The 21,670-nt window shown below is 39.7% G+C and overlaps 1 protein-coding gene across 1 annotated transcript in view; it reads right to left on the bottom strand.

Moving 5' to 3' along the window:
* The window catches only part of LOC111873384, a 76,506-nt gene extending 56,959 nt beyond the window's left edge, over window positions 1-19,547 (bottom strand). Inside the window, exon 1 of the mRNA XM_023868049.2 lies at window positions 19,398-19,547. Coding sequence (XP_023723817.2) covers window positions 19,398-19,414 — 17 coding nt within the window. The 5' untranslated portion in view covers window positions 19,415-19,547. The remainder of the gene's footprint in view (window positions 1-19,397) is intronic.
* Between the last annotated feature and the right edge of the window lie 2,123 nt (window positions 19,548-21,670).

Raw genomic sequence — 21,670 nt, 5'->3', positions numbered from 1 at the left:
GGGGGGGGGGGATTTTTTCTTCGCCATTTCTCCTGAGGCGTCTTGTTTGGTAGAAACATGGTGGGTTAGACAGAAGGACAGAGAGCGGACACAAGGATTTCGATTGTTATACATGGGGATACTTCTAGGTTAATCATATCGCGAAGATATAGTATTATTTATCTTTTTCACGATGAGGAGTCTGTAGATTAAAACACCAATTCGTCCTACACTATAGTAATTTATGTTTCACTATAAATTTGCTTTATTAATGCAATGTGCAGACTCTGTTACACATATGCTCTTTCACTACTCGTCTTGGCTTCGAATCGTAAGCACGCATCGAGAACCGGCTCTACGAGTGGACTATGAGTACTTCCTAAAGGAAAAAAGTGACAAATAGTGATAAACTGTGCAAATCAACCAAGAACAGCAACCTCAAACCAGCAGGTACGATAGTAATGTAAACAGTTCACAACTACAATGATGCATCCCGCAGAAATCACACCAGAATACAACAATAGGATCACCAATCAATAAAATCATAACCCACCCAATATACATTGGCCAATCATGAACCCACCAACCTCCCAACATATTCAGAACTTTCTGTGAGCAGAGGAATCTTTGTGCATGAACGGTCTTAATCCCCTTCATATTACAGCGTTCAAGCCCGGTAAACGGGAGGTTTCATTAGTTCATACTAGGCCTGGCGTGACGGATAATCGCCATATTGCCACTACAGATATGGCAGTTTCGGTATTTTCACTCACTGCTCCATTTTGTGTTACTTCGAATCCTGCGTTGCGCGTGCGTACTTTTCCGCTAAACACACTTCTTGTCGCCTCATACCTATGAAGTGCAGATATTGGGTTGCCCCTCCCTTACCAAAATTCCAGTCAAACCGCTGCAAGATAAGACTGAGATGCCTAATTTGAAATGGCAAATAATTCTAATATCAGTTACAGCGCGAAGACGTGCATTCACTTATGTTATCAGTGAAATTTACACCCCGTAATGGAAAATCCAGCGTTTCGGTATAGATATAAAGCTGTGGTTTTGATTCTGGACCTTACGCTAAATATATCGATTAATCTCGTTTCTATATTTATTCCTTGCACTGTGGTGTGTTACAGGGGGAGACCCAACAATAATATTAAAAATAAAAAATTAAACTATCAATAGGTACCCCATTTCTCTTGTAACGCAATTGTACACAGGCTGTACAGCATTCCTATGGCACATTTAACTAGCCCATATTATGTACTTCCAAGTTTTAAACTTTTATCCATTTACCACTAACATTTATTAGAACAAGAAAGAATTTAGAACATTAATAACTGCAAACCTGGATCTATCTGGCCTTGCAATTCAGTAACGATGTGTTTTACTTATTTGCAAATCCCCTGATGATCTACCACTTGACCGAAATATATGGGGTTGAATGAGACAATAAAATTAATTAAACAATTGACATATTTTATTAATTTCAGTCTTTCTGTTATAAATAGAATTAATTTAGTTCGTTCGTGCGTTGATGGCCCAAAATCTCGATTTTAACTACTCCTAAATACCTCTGATGTACTGGTTCATAAGATCCATAAGCCTGGTCACCATTTCTATCTTTCACATCCGTGACACTATGGCATCACTGACTGGTGAGTGTTCCAAACAGCTGCAACTGCGTGCATCACTTCTAATTTCTAAGCTTCCAGTAAATCTATCATATCACTTACAAGGTTAAAAAGAACTTGGAAGAAACGTGAAAGCTGCTTCCATCTTCATGAAAAAAATTTTAAGGAATTATAAGTCAAAGCTGACCTACAGTTCATTCATTCATACGGAAAACTAAGTACAACCGGCCGGGGCACGGAGTTAAGCATCCGCCTCAATTTAGTGATGAGGTTCAGAATGACTGAGCTCTACTTCCAGTATCCCATAGGTCTTCAGGGCATAGTGCCTAATTAATAAAGTACAGGTATAACTTTGCCTTCACCTTGTTATTAGGTTGTACCTCCTGCATCATGAAAATATGCCGGAAATTCAGTCACGCTTTGGTGTCCCTCAATAGAGTCATACCTAGGAAGCTCTTTCGAGCAGTAACTTTTCTGACTTTTATTCAGGAGATGACAAATTCGAATCTCAGACGGGGCACCGAAAACCCTGAAATTTCTCTTATTTTTTCCACAGTCTCTTGAGGAAAATGCCGGGGATTTCCCCAAATTGGTCCACGACTCTCTCCGTCAGCATTCTTTTGAGTTAATTACCAGTAAATTACATTACCATTCAACGTCTAACATACTGAGAAGTTCGGTAGATGCAACATAAATAAAAAATATAGTTAATTCGGTCTCGGCTGTCACCTTGTAAACAAATGAACTACTTCTCTGAAAAGGCAGAGATCCTTAAGGACCTGATATCCTGAAATACACGGAAGGATACAATTTTGTAGCTCTGTGTTCTGGACTAATACCCTCCATCCTCTTTTATGCAAATTATATCGCCCTTCAATTTCCTTGCAAATTTTCTTTAGCCCCCCTGCATTAGGATTTCAGCGAAGTATGTTACGAAACATTTTCTTTATGGGAACGAATGTTCTTACAATTTATCTCCATATCATAAGGTGAGTCATAATCAGACAAAAAAAAATGCAAAATAATATAAATTATTCTTAAAATCAAGGGAGAGATACTTTTTTAAAATTCCAATATGTAATTTCCGGTTCCGTGCAGTTTATTCTCAAGTCTGTATAACGAGATTTCCTCTTTATGCGCCCACATATGGGCCGGAACATCTTCTGTTGCTATTGGCGCAAGCAGACTCTTTCTGCCGTACAAATCGAGACGTTTCTCCATCTCCCTCTACCAGTACCAGCAGAATGCTACGTGTTCTTCTAGGAACGGATTTAAATCCTACGTCACAAAGAAAAACCATTTCAAAGGTAATGATACTCTACATTTCCCGACGAAAGAATTATGGAAATGGAGGGCAAACGTGAAATGAAGATGATGAATAAAGATGATATTAAAAACAAGGGAACTGAAAACGGATTTTTTTGTCATTTTCAGAATTTATAGTCTTTTAAAGCAATATCATCAATGTTCTGCAAATAAGTACGTCAAAACATGGCGCAGATATATTTGCTTTGGAGTTCAAACATGGAACCGCCATTGTAACTTACAAACATGAATATACTGAAAAACAAACTGCTGTGTAATGTCTCACTCACGGAGCTGAGCCCCTCTTGAGAAGCCGCCAACTGTGCACCTACTCAAGAATTTCCCAGCATCTTATGGAACCAGAATGTTCATTACCGTGTTCAAAAGAGCCCTCCACTGGTCCCTATCCTGAGCCAGATCAATCAAATCCATACTATCCCACCTTATTTCCGTAAGATCCATTTTAATACTGTTCACCCACCTATGTCTTGGTCTTACCAGTGGTTTTTTCCTTATAGCTTTCCCACAAATATCCTACATGTATTCTTCTTCTCCCCCCATTCGTGCTACATATCCTGCCCATCTCACCCTACTTCACTTTATCGTCCTAATAATACATGACAAAGAGTACAAGTTATGAAGCTCCTCATTATGCATTATTATCCAACCTTCCTCAGTTCATCTCTCTTCGGTCCAAATATTCTCAACACCCTGTTTTCAAACACTCTCTGTCTGTGTTCCTTAATGTCAGAGACCACGTTTCACACTCATACAGGACAACAGGCAAAATTATAGTTTTGTATATTCTGGTTCTTATGTTTTTCAAACAGCAGGCGAGAAGAAAAAATAGGTTCTAGTCTGAATGGTACTATCCCCAGTAACAGTAACTCATCACACCTATAGAGCTGATCACACGAAGTTGTCGTAACATATTTTGATCATTATAGTGAAACTACAAAGGTCATAGATACCGAACGAACCTCCATGTGTTGATTGCTTCTGGGCACCTCGGAGCGATACGCAGTAAAACTGACAGGATTACTCTGCGTTTTGTTCATTTTATTTTGTAGACTAAATTGTGCTGCTGTATGCAAGTTCCTGACTTGTAGAAGTACGTACAAAAACTTAAATTTTTACATTTCATATTATTATTATTAATTGGCCTTGCGGCTGTTAACTCGGCACATAAATAATAAAGAATTGAACTGAATTAAGTGTATTTAAAATTATAAATTTTACGTAAGGGGGATACCGTTTTGATGCGTTGTTCCTTATTCATAGGTACCGCTGCCTTAAATTCTATAATTCTGGTTTGGAAACGGTTGCTATTGGAATTCCTGCTGGATATATGCGAGATCTTTTCATGTTTCATGCCTGCTGTTCAATTACAGTTTATCACTCCTCTAGATGTGTTTCAGCTGCTAATGTTGTTCATAAGGGCGTTGCGTATTTGGAACCAAACCCGCTCCTTCGAATCTTCAAATATAGCGGCACTTTCTTAATTATTAACGTATTAGTTGTATTCACTATTAACGCGCTTCTACCAATTTGTTTTCCTCTTGTCTTTCTTTATACCCGTACGTATGAGTCTGCTTGTTTCATTTCTTGCTCGTGCTTATTTTAAAATAGACCACTGGACGCTGAGCAAGCACGTAAATACACAAAGAACTGAACTGAATCATCATAATTACTACCAATATGACCACTACTACTACTACTAACCCCACGGAGCAGATTAATTCTTGAGAAACTCAGCTAACAACAATTATCTCCTTTTTTGTGAAATCGAAAGCCACATTTTGTGAGGTTTGGGGTTCTTGAGGCGGTGACAGGCAGATTCTCCTGAAATATGGGCAAGCATATCTCTTCTCCCTCCACAACTGAGCGAACATATTCCTCAAATGACGTCGTGAAACGCCTCTCTTCTTTCATAAAGATTTAGGTAGAACTTAACTTTTGTACTCTGAAGACGGAAGCAGCACGTTTCTCCGAAAGATCAATGAATGTGAACAGGGCTACACGATCGGGCGAGCGGGAACTGATATAATTGTTTATGACTTCACATATTCACTCTCGATGTATTTGCATCTGAGAAGAAAGAGTGAGTCAGTGAGTGAGCCGGTAGGTGAGTGGTTTACTAAACGAGTTGTATGGATGACTGAGTCACTCATACACATAAGCAAATATTCAAAGCACAGAATCCCGTTCTCTAGTGACCAGTTCTGTTATATATCGAGCTTCGTCTGCTTTATGCAAACACAACTCCCTTGTTCTAGTGTTCGAAGGAAAAACAGACTAGTACTGCTTGAACTTGGAGAGCGTGTAAAAGCACTTACGGCTCTACACGCAACTAAAACACTTATCTGCCACCTGGCATAGCAAGCAAACAATATTACTTAGTCCTTTAACACCTAACACGCTTATTAATGTGGGCATTCTGATAAATGTAATGGAGGGTCAATACATGGGACAGCCTGCGGATAATGGGGAAATATTTGGCTAAGTATTAAGTTAAACATCCACCCTGAAACTTCGGTGCTTGACTGACATAAAGTAACGAAGTGGCCAACCAACAGAATACCCGAAGAACTCGTCATCCCAAAATATCGGATCTGGACATTACAAGCACCCCAAGTCACTGCTATCGACCCTCCGAGATATGATAACGTGCTGTCCGCTAAGTGGGTGTCAAATTTCGGAGGAATACATTTTCACGTGTAAGGGGGTACGTGTGACGAAAATAACGCGTTCTATATCACTGGATTTATTAGCAATTCGGTTACAAGTTCTCTTAATTACCATTAATGCAGCGCTATCGCTGATTTACACACCTTCCAGTTCACCGTTACACACGCACTAGGATTCTCCGTCTTCACTAGTCGTCTCCTAGCAACGGATCTCAACAGAGAATCACATCAAATCACTATGAAGTCTTCTAGCTATCTCTCGTTCAATCAGCCTGGAACCTCGGAACTCAACTAATAGCTCTCCTGAACTCATCAAGCTTACGACTGACTCGTAACTGCCTTGAACGAATTCTGTCACTCCCTTATTTAGCCGCGGAACGGACATAGACCTAAGGTAAAATCATATCACGTGATCGCCATCCAGTCAGTCTGTTAGCACGTCGTACGTATCTACAGTAAACATGTAATGTGGTCTTTATCCACTGTTGTGTGACGTCACCGCGGACAGGGAGAACACAGCTTCCACTATTGTTGTGTGTTGGACCGTGTTTACAAAGCTGTTGCCTGGCAACGCGTTGATGAAATCCGTTAAATATTGCTCCCATCTTAACCTGAATTGAAGATTTTACTTCGAAATATTCTACTGAAGAAACTGACCAACGGCCAACTAACTAACTATTTAAATCTTCCTGGAGCAGGGTCCTTCTTGAGAAGCTAATATTACCAAATTTATCAGAAGAATTTCCGTATTTTAGGAAACTTCCGTCTTTGTGGCAGTATTAAAAAAAGCATGCAGCTTCATCCAATCTCTGGTACAGACGAACCCATTCCATACCCCTTCATAATTACGATCCATTTTAATATTTTTCGTTCATCTTTCTTTATGATTTTCGACAAATATATCAATGTTTCATCTCCTCCATATACAAGAATTACAATCACTTCATACTCTCGGTCTATTCCAGCTTATCTTCATGGATTTATAACACAGGAACTGCAAAAGTTTCACTAAATCACACATCCCCATTATCACTGTGCTACAGCACACAAAGTATTCAAATCACACGTTAAATCTTCACAAGCTGACCTCTTGAACTCTTCTTTAAATACGAACTTCCCTTGGCTATCTCCTACCGACTGACTCGTCCTTGAACCGAACGAATTTTGTCACTTACATAGCTAAGGAACGGACATACATCACAGGAAACGCATGTCACATGACCATCAGCCACAGCTGCGCGACGTCACAGAGGACACGGAAAAAAACCCTCCTTTATTGCTGCATGTTGGACCGTGTTTAGAGTGCTGTTGCCTGGCAACGCGTTGATCAAATCAATTACATTATGATAACCCCCAGCAGATGTGTAGTAATATGTTACGTCAGTTCCTTGTTTGTATAAACAGCTCTACATGTGCAACCCCTTGCAGCGAGAGTTACAAAAATCAATTACATAAGCTCTGAAGTACGTACATGTCATTCGTTGATCAAGAGCCTGTCACAATCGCTCTGATTCTATCCGATTGGTCGTTATTTACGTATGTTAATACAGAATGTGGGTGAAGTAATCAAGCCTCTGCCTCAGCTTAGTGTGTCTGTTCGTGATTTGACGAGAGAGACGAATGGATTAGAATGTCAGGTCGATCGAAAAAGATACACAAATTGTTTGGCGCACCAGCTCAGTCCACATTCATCCACGTCCGAGGCCCTCTTGATAGCGATTGCTGCCGAACCCTTTAGCGCAGAGCGCTGCTTATCAAACTGTGGATCACGAACCCTACAAAGAGATCGTCAAACCTCCCAGAACATTTCGACTTCTAAGGTTGTCGCTGAGTTCTCAAGTATTATTTAAGTTATAGTTGCATTCATGCACAGTTTTGGAAGGTCATTTAAATAAGGAACATTTAATGTAGGTGCTTTCAGGAAATGTGGCTCCAGACGGCGAAATATTTCGCGAAATTTTCTCGATTGTACAGAAACATTTTATAGCTTACTACATATATAGAGAGGTTACTCAACTGTTAAATTTCCTGCTGTCATGGTACAGCCTGACAGGGACCTGCAGAAACATGCAGAAATGCTCTTTTTGCTGAACGACAGAAATCAAGGTTCGCGTAAATTTATAGATTATTTTAGGGGTATGTTCTTTCACAAATTTGAGAATCCCTGGCGTAATGGTAACATTCTAGACTCTTGAGGTTCTAGGTTCGAATATCTACCGCTATGCTAGCTAAGTTCTTTCGTAGTTTCCCTTAGTCCGTTCAGGAAAACGGGGGGGGGGATGATTCTTTCCCAACACTTTCTCACATATCTCTCATCATACAAGACGACAGTAAATAGTCATTCTGCTGAGAGTATCGTAAATAACCCGCAAATATAACAGCCGCAGTGGATTTAGCAGGGAGACCCCAGGAATATGAAATAACGTCAAGGGGGGCCAGTAATGCTGCTTTTCATATTATGTGGGACTTATCTAAATGTCTCCAACAGCACCAGGGTCAAGGGAAGAGGTCTCCACCTGATACGTCTGAATTATCCTATCAGATGTGTTGAGGACTTTGAACATCTTTTCAACAAATAGGCTAAAAATTTAATTTATACTAAATATATTTTCATGATTCATTCATCTATGTACTTTCCGACTTGTATATAATATTACCATCGAGGCAAAATGTCTGTAATATATTCCCGCTTCTAAGTAAAACATGATCACTACAAGATAAACACTCACCATTCAATCTATTGGTTAGCAACTGGTAATGATTTTGTTCCCTGGCATCATAACGGATTAAGCGTGAAGCTGGATTAGTTCAGAAGTTCATCTGGTGAAGGAAACAATAAAACAAAATTACTTTCAATCACGGGAAACTTTAAGACAACTACCTTCTAGAATACAGCATCGTGAAGTCTGCCAGAGTTTAACGAGGTGTACAAACAAGCTGTTACCGCCTTCGTCAGGGTCAAGACTACTACTTGCTTGAGAGAACTATTCTTAAAAATTAAAGCTGAAGCAGTAAGTTCCCCTGAAATGTCGGCGAAATTCTACGAGACTACATGACACTGCGGTAAGAATTTCAGATTTCACTTATGTAAAAGCGTTTAGGGCATTTCCTTATCTACGTCCTTTATATTCATTCCCAAAACTTATTTAAATCCAACTATATACACCTACTTAAACCTAATATGAAATGTGACTTGGAGGGGTGTTTACATATATGTTTTTCAGTTCTATTGTTGCATAAGGAAGACCACAAAGAAAACGAGTCACGTGATAACTACCTCGTTAGGCCACTGGCGCGCTGACTGTTTTAGCAACGAGCTATAAACATTCGTCCTATTGTTGAGTTCGCTTAAGCGAGGGTTTTATCGCGCAGTTGTCTAGCTATACACTTTATAATATATTAACTGAACGAATGAACTTGTATATATCCGTATATTTTAATTCATTTTTAATTCAAAAACATACCTTCTACAGACTTATCAATAGCACGGCATATGGAGTAGAAGATAATATTTTTGTCATGTTCATGGCAACCAATGAAATGAACTTGAAAGCATTTCTCAGAGCTGTTTTAATGCCTCCAATAAACACAAGTATTATCAAATTGTGCCTTCGGCGAAATATTTTCGGGCGCTCAGTGTCAATGTGAAGTTAGCCTCCGGCGTTTCAGGGGCTGTCCGTCTCCATCATCAGGGGTTAGTGTGTTGAATGCTGTAATCGCATACTGACGTCACAGTCATCACATAAAGATGCAGACCAAAGGAACATTTGAAATGTCGCCATAAACTCCACATCGAAATGACTGATCGCCAGAGAATATTTTACTTCGTACTGTCATTGCGAAAGCTTCATATCATGTAAATTATGTTGCTATAAATATGTTCCATTATCCGCATAATAATGGATTAAATTGTCATGATAGCTCAGTCGGTTTAGTGACGGGCTAGGCGCGGTACAAGCAGGGCAAGATTTTTTTTTTCTTCTCTACAGCGTCCAGACAGGCTCTGGGGCCCACCGAGACTCCTATCAGAAGGGTACCGGAGAAGATTTCCCCACAGGTAAAGATGCCAGGGCGTAAAGCTGACCACTCACCTCCATCTAGTGCAGAGGTCAAGAATGGTGGCGATATACCTCCACTCCCCCATATGTCTTCATGGCATAATGCTTAATATCAGAGACAAATGTACCTTACCCTATTACTTATAATTTAACAAGTTGAAGTTCTCTCATTCGATAAACAAAAATATTGTCAAATACGTACATAGTTACAACTTATTTATTTGACCGTCACAACAAAACAATAAAAGAACTTCAAGGACAATGCCCAGATATAGTTCTGCTACATAAAAAAAGAACGTATATAATTCTTGAATACTGGAATGTGCAATGAATGCCAGTCTAGCGAATAAATGCTGGGGGTACTCATTATCGGTAAGAAATACATGGAACGGTTTTGTCTCGAGCACGTGTTTATTTGCTGGCAGTTGTACGAGTCCCCTGCGAAACACAGACGGTTAGAGAGGCACTGTTCAGGTTATGAAGTAACCTAACTGAATGAAAATTTACATGCTCAGGATGCACCTGGGTACTGAGAGTGATTTTTTTACACATTTACCGTATATATTCTGCAGAATCTGGAATAAATCTATATGTTCAATAAGTACTGGGTCGTGAATGAATTATGCACAGTGGCGTAATTCATACAATTTTTTATTCATTTAGGTATAATTTTAATTCTTCTATTGGCGTATCACTCAGGTCTGTCTGGTACAGTCAGGACGGTGTATCTTTTCAGTCTACGTGTAGTCTCACAATTGTCTAGTAGCTTCACTGTTAGTGCATTAGTGTGGATTCATAATTTTCTTAAGCAATTGGTATTCCTCTTTTAATTGCACTTAGCATATGTTCAATATATAGCATTGTTCACACTCACCATGTTCATGTGGACATGGAAATGTATACAAAACAGCAATTTCATTGGGAAAACCTATAATAACATTAATTTCGTGAAGTGTTACTCTAAGTTTCCAGCTACTAGTATATCTCTCATAAAAAGTTGTTAATACTGCTTCAGTTCCACTCAAGAATTCCTCAACGTCTTACGGAACCCGTTTTTTGTTCAAAAGTGCCCGCCGCTGGTCCATATCCTGAGCCAGATCAATCCAGTCCCTATTATCTAATCTATCTATGGTTCTGCAGCCCTTTATTAGGCGTTGGCTGTTTTTTTCAGTTTTTTATCCTATACGCAGTAGATATGACTCCTTGCCCGTCGCAAGACCTCTACCTACACGCAGAATCAACCTACACAGAGGTCCATGCTTTGTGTGGCATTCGAAACAATGATTGCAGTGCTGGAGCGAGGGAAGACAGTTCATGCCTTAGACCACGAGGCAACTGTGATCGACTGCAGTCCATACTACCCGATATTATTTATGTTAGATCCTCCCATCTACATCTAGGTCTTCATAGTGGCGTCTTCCTTTCTGGCATTCCTACTAAAATTCTGTATATATTCCTCTTCTCTCGCATGTTTGCTACATGCCATGTCCACTTCACATTCCTTGATTTGATCATTCTAATTATAGTTGGAGAAGCGTACAAGTCATGACGCTCCTCATTATGCAGTTTCCTGCAGTCTCCTGTGACTTCATCCCTCTACAGCCTAAATATTCTCTCCAGAGGAATTTCTAAACGAAACAAAAATATATTCACATATCCTTGTAAATCCAAATATAGACGAAACTTTAGTAAGCAGTTCGCCAGCCTCTGCATCTTTGTGTTAGTGCAGTGTAAACTGCAGAGTTAAGTGTGATGGAAGACATGTGTGACTGAACAGAGATTCAATAAACTTCCCCTGAAGCAGTATTCGAACAGGAAGCCGAAAAAAACCTTTTTCACAGCTACAAATTCGAACTGTTTTATAGAGAGAAGTAGAGACGGATCGTGCAATGTGACCCAGTAACTTTGAAAATCAATGCTACGTCACTACACCACACAACCAACGCTCGGGTAGGGAAAATTGCGTTTCTTTGTAATATTCCGTGTTTGCTATGTTGTAAAAAAGAGTCACTTCAGATGGACGTTGCCAACATTTACGCCACATCGTAATCTGGTTACAGACGGCTTTGGAAATGGACCAATCTAGAAGAGCAAACATCACACTCGATATAACTCGTTTGCACCATGATTTACAGACGACTAAAATACCCAAGCGACATTCACTTTTCCTGCTGCACTTCAACAGTCTACAAACTAAGCTGAGGCAACAGAAATAAGTGCCATGGATCGGCAATCCTCACATCTTTGAGATGAAACGCTTCCCCTTCCACAGTTCCTCCTTCTATTCACTGCAGTCGTCTAGACAATCTGTTCACACGAATATTGGCAGCGATAACAACGTGATATCTCGCTGACTACAAGCGCTTCGGGCTTGCTGAGTGATGTCAGAGGAAACTGGAGGGGATACAATAGTATGCAGAGGGGGGGGGAAGCTTCCAATGCCGTCATCCCCACCATCCACAGGACTTCTTTCCGCGGCCTCTGTATAATGTTAACATATAGGCATACATTCAGCAAAATGACGCGAACGTATTTAACGAACTGATATGCAAGTAAATTGATGGTACAGTAACAAAGAGCTCACACTGAGCCTTATCCTAATCCAGCTCAATATCAGGTCTAATTTTACTTGAATTCTTCGAAAACTAAACTGCTCCGAAAAAAAAATAAGCATTTAGTTCATACTTCACAATATATATATTGCGTCTCCATTAAAAAAACAACCATTACTTGATCTTTATTCTGACAAGCATGCCAAATATATAAATTAACATTTTCGGAAAATGCAGAGACTTTTAATATTAAAGCGTATGGTATATATGATTACCAGTTCACCTTACAGGGTTAATACACGTATTTTCCCACCATCCACGTCTCGATCTCGCAAGTGGCCTCTTCACATGCGGGTTTCAAACTAATATTTTGTGTATATATCATGCTAATATATGCATTTACAAAGATCTACCCTTTTAAAACCTCTTTTTTAATATCCTATGAAAAGCTCCGTACGAAAGCACAAACGATGAATATGCAAGTGAAAAAAAATTACAACATGCTCTCGACGCGAAACTACGTCGTCACAACTGGAGACTTTCATGTGATGGAATACGCTACTGAAGAAATTATATAGATACATATATAATGTGATATACAGGCGAACCTCTATTTACAAATTTCTAAGAAGCGAACAATTCGTACTTACGAAAATTACACACACTCCCACTTCATGTAAAGAACACGGAACCCCGTGTTTACGAATATTTTAACAAACTGACACCAACTTAACGATACATGTAGGATTTGAGGTTTTCGTAGCGGCGACAATGAAGAATAACGTCTTCTGGGATGTGGCTCGGTGTAGATCTTGTGTAAATCGATGTTTCGGAGGAACGTATCGCCTCCATCTTTAGGATGGGAATATCCGCGAGCTGCATCCACTTGCTTAAGTTGGTTCCTCTTTTGCGGATTTCCTACCTTGAAGATGGAAGCCATAAGTTCCTTCGAAACGACGATTAACATACGATCTATACGGCGCCACATTCCAGAAGATATTATTCTTAACGATACATCTTACGAAAAAAATAAATCCAACTTATGAATATTTAACTTAAGACACACTTCAAAGGACACATGTTTGTGAGCTGGGGTTCACCTGTAATTAATAAGTTATCATTCTCGTGAAGATAGATGAAAATAATTAATGTAAAAGTCTTTTGTTTTTCTGTAACACACTCCTTATATTTTTTAATTATTTTTTTATTGCTAGTGGGGTGGGACTAAGTCCCTTGTACTGCGGCCACTTCTGGCATATTCTACCAGCCCCAGATGATAGATGAGGGCGATTGTGGAGCAACTGGTAGAATGAAGATTGGCAGGGGAAACCGAAGTACTCGGGGAAAACCTGCCCTAGCGTCACTTTGTCCACCACAAATCCCACTTGGCCAGACCCGGGATCGAACCCGGGCCGCCGCGGTGGCAAGCTAGCGACTAACCGCTCGAGCTATGGCGCGGCCTCCCTTTTTTATAGTTAAGTTGGATATTATGCATCATACTTACTAATAATACACGAAACTATTCAATGAAACCACAGGAAAGTGTACCAGAGTGAAGGAAGCATAAGTACATACAGAAAGTGGGATTTATGTTCCCGACGGCGAAGTGTAAGGCGATTTCTGTAGCCACTGGACTATAAGACGTTACATTCACGAGGGGAATATCCTTCAGACTGCAATTTCGAAAGTGATATTAATATTAGTGTTGGAGTCTATTATGTACAACTCACTTCTGTTGAAATTAAAGCACAGAAAAACACATCACAAACAAATGTCAAATATCTTAATTCAGCAGTTCATTTTTAAATTTCTATTATATTATTTATTATTTATTTTAACTGCAAATGAGTTTCTATCCGGTGGCAGTGGTACTACAGTAAGACACAACATACACACATCACACAAAATAACGCACCACGCTCAAGTGAAACACGGAACACAAAACTATATAAACAATAAAGGACACACTAGACACAATGAATACACTGCAAATACAATTACAAGTACAAGAAATGCAGTGTAGCATTCTACTCGTAAGTAGTATACTACAGACCTGTTACAACTGCACTTTAACACAAAGTACGGGGTCAATAAACTCTTGAAATATTTGAGGAGGAATATTTCATGTTTGAGAAGTGAAGCAATATGTTTTTCATTTTGTTGCTTCGAAGCACAGTGCTACAAGTGATACATGGAAATAGTTCTAATTGCGTGTGTCACCTGGAGGTGGCACTCGAAGCAGGTGTCCTGTATTGCAGCGACAGCACGTTTAAATACAATCGAATGCTGATCGCTCATCAATCACTTTTATGGGGCAATTTTCGGGATTGGTAATCAGTTTCAAATCTCTGCCAAACATAAATAATTCGAGGATATCACTGCCACCAAAATGTTACAAGGAAATCAAATAAGAGAGAAGTTCTGGGAAGTACTGATAGCCTACTTTCTTTTCATTATATCTTCTGTATTTGACACGATACTGACCACATAGCAAACACCGCGCCTATCAGTTTTACTTCTGAGTGTGTTTGAGTTGCAGCGGTAACGTCTTTATCGAACTGTTGCCTAGCAACGGTCTTCTGTTCTGGCTCCATTTATTATGGAGGGATGGTTTACGCGACATACAGACAGCAAGGTAATCTCACGATAGTCTTTTGGTTCTTTCAGAATAGGGAAGTAAGCTAAAACAAGCGATTAATAGAATTTTTGTCCTTACTCCACGTAAGGAAATATTATATCAGTTGTATACAAAATATTACAATGTATGACAAGAAAACTATTAATAATTAATCTCGAATCTTGATGAAAAACGTGATCTTGACCTATTTACATACATGATTCATAATTTTTTTTTTTGCGGAGACTAAGAGAACTACTAAACACATCAGTAAAAATAGTCTTCCTATGGCAATTAAACTGGGAATACTTCTACCTAGTACTAAGTAACAGGATTATCATACCAAGTGAGTGAAACTTTGTCTGGAGTATCTTAAATTTTAGCTTACAGTGTACAATGTTAGATTTTCTGTCTCCTGGGATATAACATCTTGTAGTTAGGCAAAAGTCGACCGACGTTTCTGAGGAACTTGTGGCGTCCATCTCGAGAACTGAAGAGTAGTGCAAGCAAGAGACCAGCCTGCTTCTTGCTTCAAGTTGGGAATTTTGATAGATTTTTTAACATACATCCGTCAAATCTCAACAAACATTATGATAGAGCTACACAGAAGCAATAAGTAGAATAAGTATGCAAGTCTATACGTAATTTTCTTTGCGAGTTTGTTTCGTTTGGCTCATAGAGGAAGTGAACCTTCATGAAAACGCTGAAATAACGTAGGCAGTATGGCTATTACGTGCAGTGCACGAGTGGAGTCAGGAGAAACGTCCACTGCTGGGGAACAGTATGATTACACATGATCAATTGTTTTCTATGCGGTCCACGCTACGTTCCCACAGCAAGTTATGCATGCAACAATGGAAGGGCTGTTGGAAGTTGAGTTTTCCATGCGACTGAGGCGCGCAACTACGCAAGAGTTAACAGGTCATCCTCACAAAACCTAAGAATGTACTATTGCTATCTCATCATTGTATTGACGTTTAAAGATAACTGTTACAATTACACTGCATTATATTTGCAGACAATATAATTACATTTCATATAAGGAATATGGATAGTCTGAATTATCTTTTAGGACTTTATACTACTAGTTTATACAACGAATAACTGAGAAGAAACGAAATTTAGAAATTACTGAACCACAATTTTAGCAACGTACGTTGAAGTAGACTGGCCACATTTCGATATCTTTCCCAACTGATGACAACATATCTTTCCGTCCAGAGGTACACAACATAAGAGAGTAGGATAGTAATGTAACGCGTACAGCTAGGCAAGAGCGCGATAAAAACCTTATCGCTTAAGCGCCTGACAACAATACATGATCGTTGCTAGGAAACGAATCAGTAAACACGTTAAAACGCACAATAATAGAAGCTATATCTCAGTGAACGAATGTTTATTGCTCGTTTGCTAGGCAACAGAAGGCGCACGAAAGAAGTCACTGGCTAGGAATGATGTGACTTGTTTTCTGTAGGTCCCCGCCGAAGTTTTATGGGGGACAACAAGGGTCATTTGCAGTCAGTCGTAAGCTGGAGGAGCGAAGTAGAAGCTAAGAGACAGTTGAGAGTACAGGGACGAGAATGGAGCATGTCCTTAGTGAACTGTAAAGATTAGTTGAGTACAGACTAGGACAGACGAGTGCAACGTGATTGAAGGCAAGAAGCCTTCATAGTGGTTTGAAGTGACAGTGACGGTGACAGTGACAGTGACAGTGACAGTGACAGAGTTCTGAGTTCTCGGTGGAGGATAGCCACGGGAAGTTCGTAAAAGGTTTAACGTGTAATTTGAAGTTTTTATGTGTGCTGCAGTGCAGTGCTGTCTGGAGTGTGACTACTATAGTTCCTGTGTTTCAGTTGTGGTACCAGGAGAGACCAGAATGCGACAGAAGGCGGAAGAAGAAGAAGTGACTCGACAGTGAATCAGCGTGATCTCTAGGAACTAAGCAGAGCTACGCAGAGAGGGATTGTTATCCGGAATGAGCTGTGTGTCTGAACTGTTATAACTGAGTGTAATTGTCATAGTGACGTCAAGTAAATCGATCCATCAATCCGGAGGACCCACTAATTACTTGTCGCGTTACCAGGATGTATGAGAGTGTCATAAAAGAAACCGTGAAGAATTCAGATTGCATCTGGGAGTTGGAATGCGAATAAAGTTTTTAAATATTGTAGCACGTAGACCTGTCGCTAAGTAACAACGCCCTTTGCTAGGCAACAAATTCCTAACGCACACCAATGGACTAACTTGTAAGCGGTGTTCTCTATGCGATCCGTGCTATAGTTCTGCGACGGAACATTAGGAGAAATGTTGGAACGGTATGTTCTGTGCGATCCGCGCCGATTAGTTCAGTCGAGTCGAGTGAAGCGAAGAGTTTAGCTTGTTGGGAGATATTCGCCTGCCAATAATGGAGTGAATACGGAAGCTGAGGAAGCTACGATGTTGGAAGCCGTTACCAGACGACTGATGAAGACGCAGGAGACTGAACAGACTTAGTACGTGTTGTAGTCAAATTGTAGAGTGTGTAAATTAGCGATAATGCTAGGAGTTACATGTAGTTACGTTCTGTAAGAGTTCAATAAATGCAATTACCGATTCAAACCCCGTCTATAGTCACTCATACAAGTGACAATATCATTATTACAAAGCATGAGATATAGCCTGGATATACGTTTTCACAATACCTCTCGAAAGCATCATGTTTGGAGCATCACTGTTGCTACAATTTTATCTGGGACAGGGAGAGGCTACATTTCATTGGAGGATGGTGAAGGAGAGGGTTGTAACTTAGGGGTGCCTGCCTTCCAGTATACGGATGTAACCTTCCAACCGCTGCTGTTTGTTCCATCCTGTATGGTGTGATTAATATGCATGGACAAAATATAGTCATCGGATCGTTAATAACAAAGTCACTGTCACGGACGCAACGAGGAAACAGGGTAATGTCAGTGAATCACAAAGCATTAAGGACTATAATCAGAGATGTGGAACTTCTTTCGTTAGATTTCTTATTACACCAGGTCAGCAGTCGCGTTAAGGAGATATGTAGGAGCTTAACATTTCATTTCAAGATGAAACAAGCCAATTTGACGAAAGCCTGTTGAAGAATGAGTGTACAGTCAATTAAATAGTTAACGCAACGTATTTAAGTATTAAGATTCAATAAACGACGACACCAGAAATAACGCCTTATTTATGAGTTACCTGAGAAACTGTAATCTTCAACGCTTTATGTAAGATATAGGACATCAGCTGTCAGCCTCTTAAAGCCTAACATTTATCTAAAAGGGTTTTACGAGCTCAGTTTCTAGTATAGAGAATGTTTTTCCATTAAAAAGACAAATCAGTTAGTGCTGTTTTGAAAAAATAATCACTGTTAATTCTGAGAATAAACTATGTTTTTTTCTGTGAGTTCTGGTATAAAATATTAAGTATCCTGTGAGGTGGGATAGTGCAGTCGGTAAGGTTGCGGGCTGGACGACTGAGGTGTCGGAGTTCGAGTCCCGGTATTGTCAAGAATTTTTACTTCTCCAGGTCACTCAGACCGACTCTCGGGTCTACCCAGCCTCCTATCCAGTGGGTACCGGGGCCTCTTTCCCAAGGGGTAAAGCGGCCGGAATGTGAAGCTGACCACTCACCTCCAACTAGTGACGAGGTTAAGAAAACATGGATCTATACATGCACTCCCCCATACGTCTTCATGGCGTAGCGCTTAGTTAGCACAGGGAAATCTTTACTTTTAAATTTATTATTTTTTCCGTCTCAATACAACTATTAAAATTTCTTTCATACTTATTGTGTATAACGTGTTTATTGTTCCTAATTGTATGACAGTGCGCTATACGTCTCGGCTAACAAAGCCATCAATAGGCAGTGTACACTAAGTAGTGTTCTCAAACAACTGAATAACATTTTATATGAATAATACAACAAATATTACTAAGTAAGATTTGAGGTTTTCACAGCGGTGACTATGAAGAAAGCCGTCTTCTGGGATGTGGCGCCGTGTAGATACTGTATTCCTCCGAAACGTCGGTTAACACAATATCTACACGGCACCACATCCCAGGAAACGGCTTTCTTCAAATATTAACAATGTGTCTGATTTTATTCTTGGAAATATATTAAAACTGGAACAAACGTTTTATATTAAGTGGTTGCCTAGAAATGTACATAAAAGCATCTATAAGAAAACAATATAAAAATAATAAAAGTTTTTAAATTTAAAAGACACTCAGACTATGAATTAAAATATACGTCGCCTTTAAATATCTCACACATAGATACCGTTCAGTTTGGTTTGCGTCATGGCAACTATGACGCTACAGTATGCAGTTATCTGCGAGGGCTGTTTTGATCGTGGTCAAGTTTGTTTTATTTCTACTCCCATTTGATTTCCTTACGGAGCAGTCCTATTGTTCGGAACTAGTTGTTGTGATGTTCCATACTGCTTATTTGTATGTTTCCCGGTCAGTTTTTTTTTTTAATTTGTGGGTTTATCCATCTTTCGTGTTTCAACGTCTGGCGTCGTTATATGTCAGATTTGAACTTTACCTTTCTACTTTTACCTGTAGATAAATTTCATGCTTTAAGGCCTTAGGAGGAAATACAATTTTCCATTTGATACCAGAACACTCCAAAGAACACTGCGACTGCACAGGTAAACTCCAGAGATGCTAGGCAATGGTTACGTCCGCTCATACACCGCAGCTCTGCTCAGCTGTACCTGCAGTAGCAGAAATAAATCAGTCAGCCGGGTTCAGTAAATAATCTGCTTGCGGCTGCGGTCGCATTGCAGAACGGGAGGGTACACATGCATGTATCTACGCTACTCACAATTGAATGGATATATATTAAGCCCCTTGTGAGAACTGCCCTATATATAGGGTGTGCTACGAAGATAACGACATATACAGTGCGACAATTTATCTATGTCCCTCTAATAGAGAGGAGAATTTAGTTCTGATAGTTTCTGCTAACCTCACTCTCATTTAAACATGTATTTGTGTAACGTTCCCACCTCATGACTTAAGGTACGCGGGTTCAAACCCGGCGGAGGTCATGGAATTTTTAAGGGCGGAAAAATTCAGGGAACAAGTCCTCCGGGAGGGACTTCAAGCCGTGGGTCCCGTGTCATAGCTTTACGGCACGTAAAAGAACCTCATATCTCCAAAGGAGGTCACTGAGCCAAATTATTAAGGACATTTCCCGCCCAACAATAGTCTCTAACGCCTCTGGTAGATGGGGGAAGCATCTAAATACCGCTGAGCCAGTAGAGGCCGAACTCGCTGGCTGAGTCGGGACTGATGGCACGCACCAGTATCGGTACGGTATAGAGACTGGTAGAATACCACAGGGGGACGTACAATAGACCACTGGTCGCGGTGCATGGGGAAACCCACCCCCTCCAATAATAATAATAATAATAATAATAACATTGTATAACATTTCTCTCAAACGCTTAATGTATTTTTTTTATTATGTGACGTTTTTATCGTTAAAAATTCAGTAATTGCTGGGTCAACGAGCCGTCCCGTGTAAGAATATAAGAGATAAAACTAGACGTGTGGCCTTGCATCTTTCGGGAGCTCGGGGCCATATGCAGAGGCATAATAAGAAAAATAAATTACGTTTACATGTGTGTACTTTACATAATGCCGGTCACAGTAGCTGTGCAGTCTAAGGCCGCTCAAACACTGGAATCTTAGGTTCGAATCCCACTTAAGGCATGAATATTCGGAGTGTTTATGTGTTCATTCTGCGTTTAGGTAGAGGCCTTGCGACGGGCTGATCACTCGCCCAAGGAGTCCTAAAGTTTGTGAAAAATAATTTCAGAACTGAATAAGAGGCCAGGGCCCTGAATGGGCCGGAAGAACCATTGAAAAAAAAAACTCTGGTCCGTCTCTCTCTCTATATATATATATTTCTCTTTCCTGTTGCTCTAATTTTGGGGTAATGGTAATTCGTGAAACGCTTTGTTTCACCTTAGTTTCTTATTCCTTGGATAGCTGGTAAGATTTCTTGGATACAAACACAGAATAAAGGTAGACAAACTTTCAAGCCTTAAGTGGGATTCGAACCCACGATCCCAGAGTCCGAAAGGGCGAAGGCAGTTCATGTCGTTGACCGCTCGGTCATTCTAATCGGCAATGGTTCGTAGTTATAGGTCATAACATTATTATAAAATATGCATTTCTTAAGAGTTTTACAGATAAAGTATAATTGGTTTTTAACGTATTTCTTGTATCAACCATACGAGCATTGCTTCGCATCGTACCTTTTGTATTTTGCGTTAGGGTGGGCTTTTTACGTCGTTTATTAAAACCTTCTGCAAATGTAACGTGGGAAATGAGTTTTAGTATTCATCATACGAACTGTTATATTTAATTTTCTACACTGATTGGTTATTTACTTCATTTACTCGAAGTTTTTATTACATGAGTTGGAATAATGTTAGATTAATTCAACCTTCTAGTAACATATTTTATAACAATCTACATCGCTTCTTTCCAAAACGATAAAGCGTTAATCCTCGAATAATGCTTCCGGTTACTAATGATAATCCATCAAGTAACAGATCTGGTCATCATTGCATGAAAAGTAAACCAATAAAAATTCACGAATCGTATTCTTGATTTTAGATAATAAGGAACAGTATAATGAGAATCTCGACCATACCTTTCTTTCAATATTACAGGCTCCAATTTAAGTCTATCATGAGTACGATAATGAATCTTCGATTTCTATGAAACGTAAGCAATTTTTTGGACAAGCTTCGAGACTGAGTATCTCTAAAGGATTCTCTGCTCCACAGAATTAGTTAGCTGTGCGCTACCTGCAT

This window comes from Cryptotermes secundus, unplaced genomic scaffold, assembly GCF_002891405.2.
Source record: "Cryptotermes secundus unplaced genomic scaffold, Csec_1.0 scaffold22, whole genome shotgun sequence".
Taxonomy (NCBI): Eukaryota; Metazoa; Arthropoda; class Insecta; order Blattodea; family Kalotermitidae; genus Cryptotermes; species Cryptotermes secundus.
Note: the sequence above shows the minus strand (reverse complement) of the source record. Positions and strands in the feature narration are given on the sequence as shown.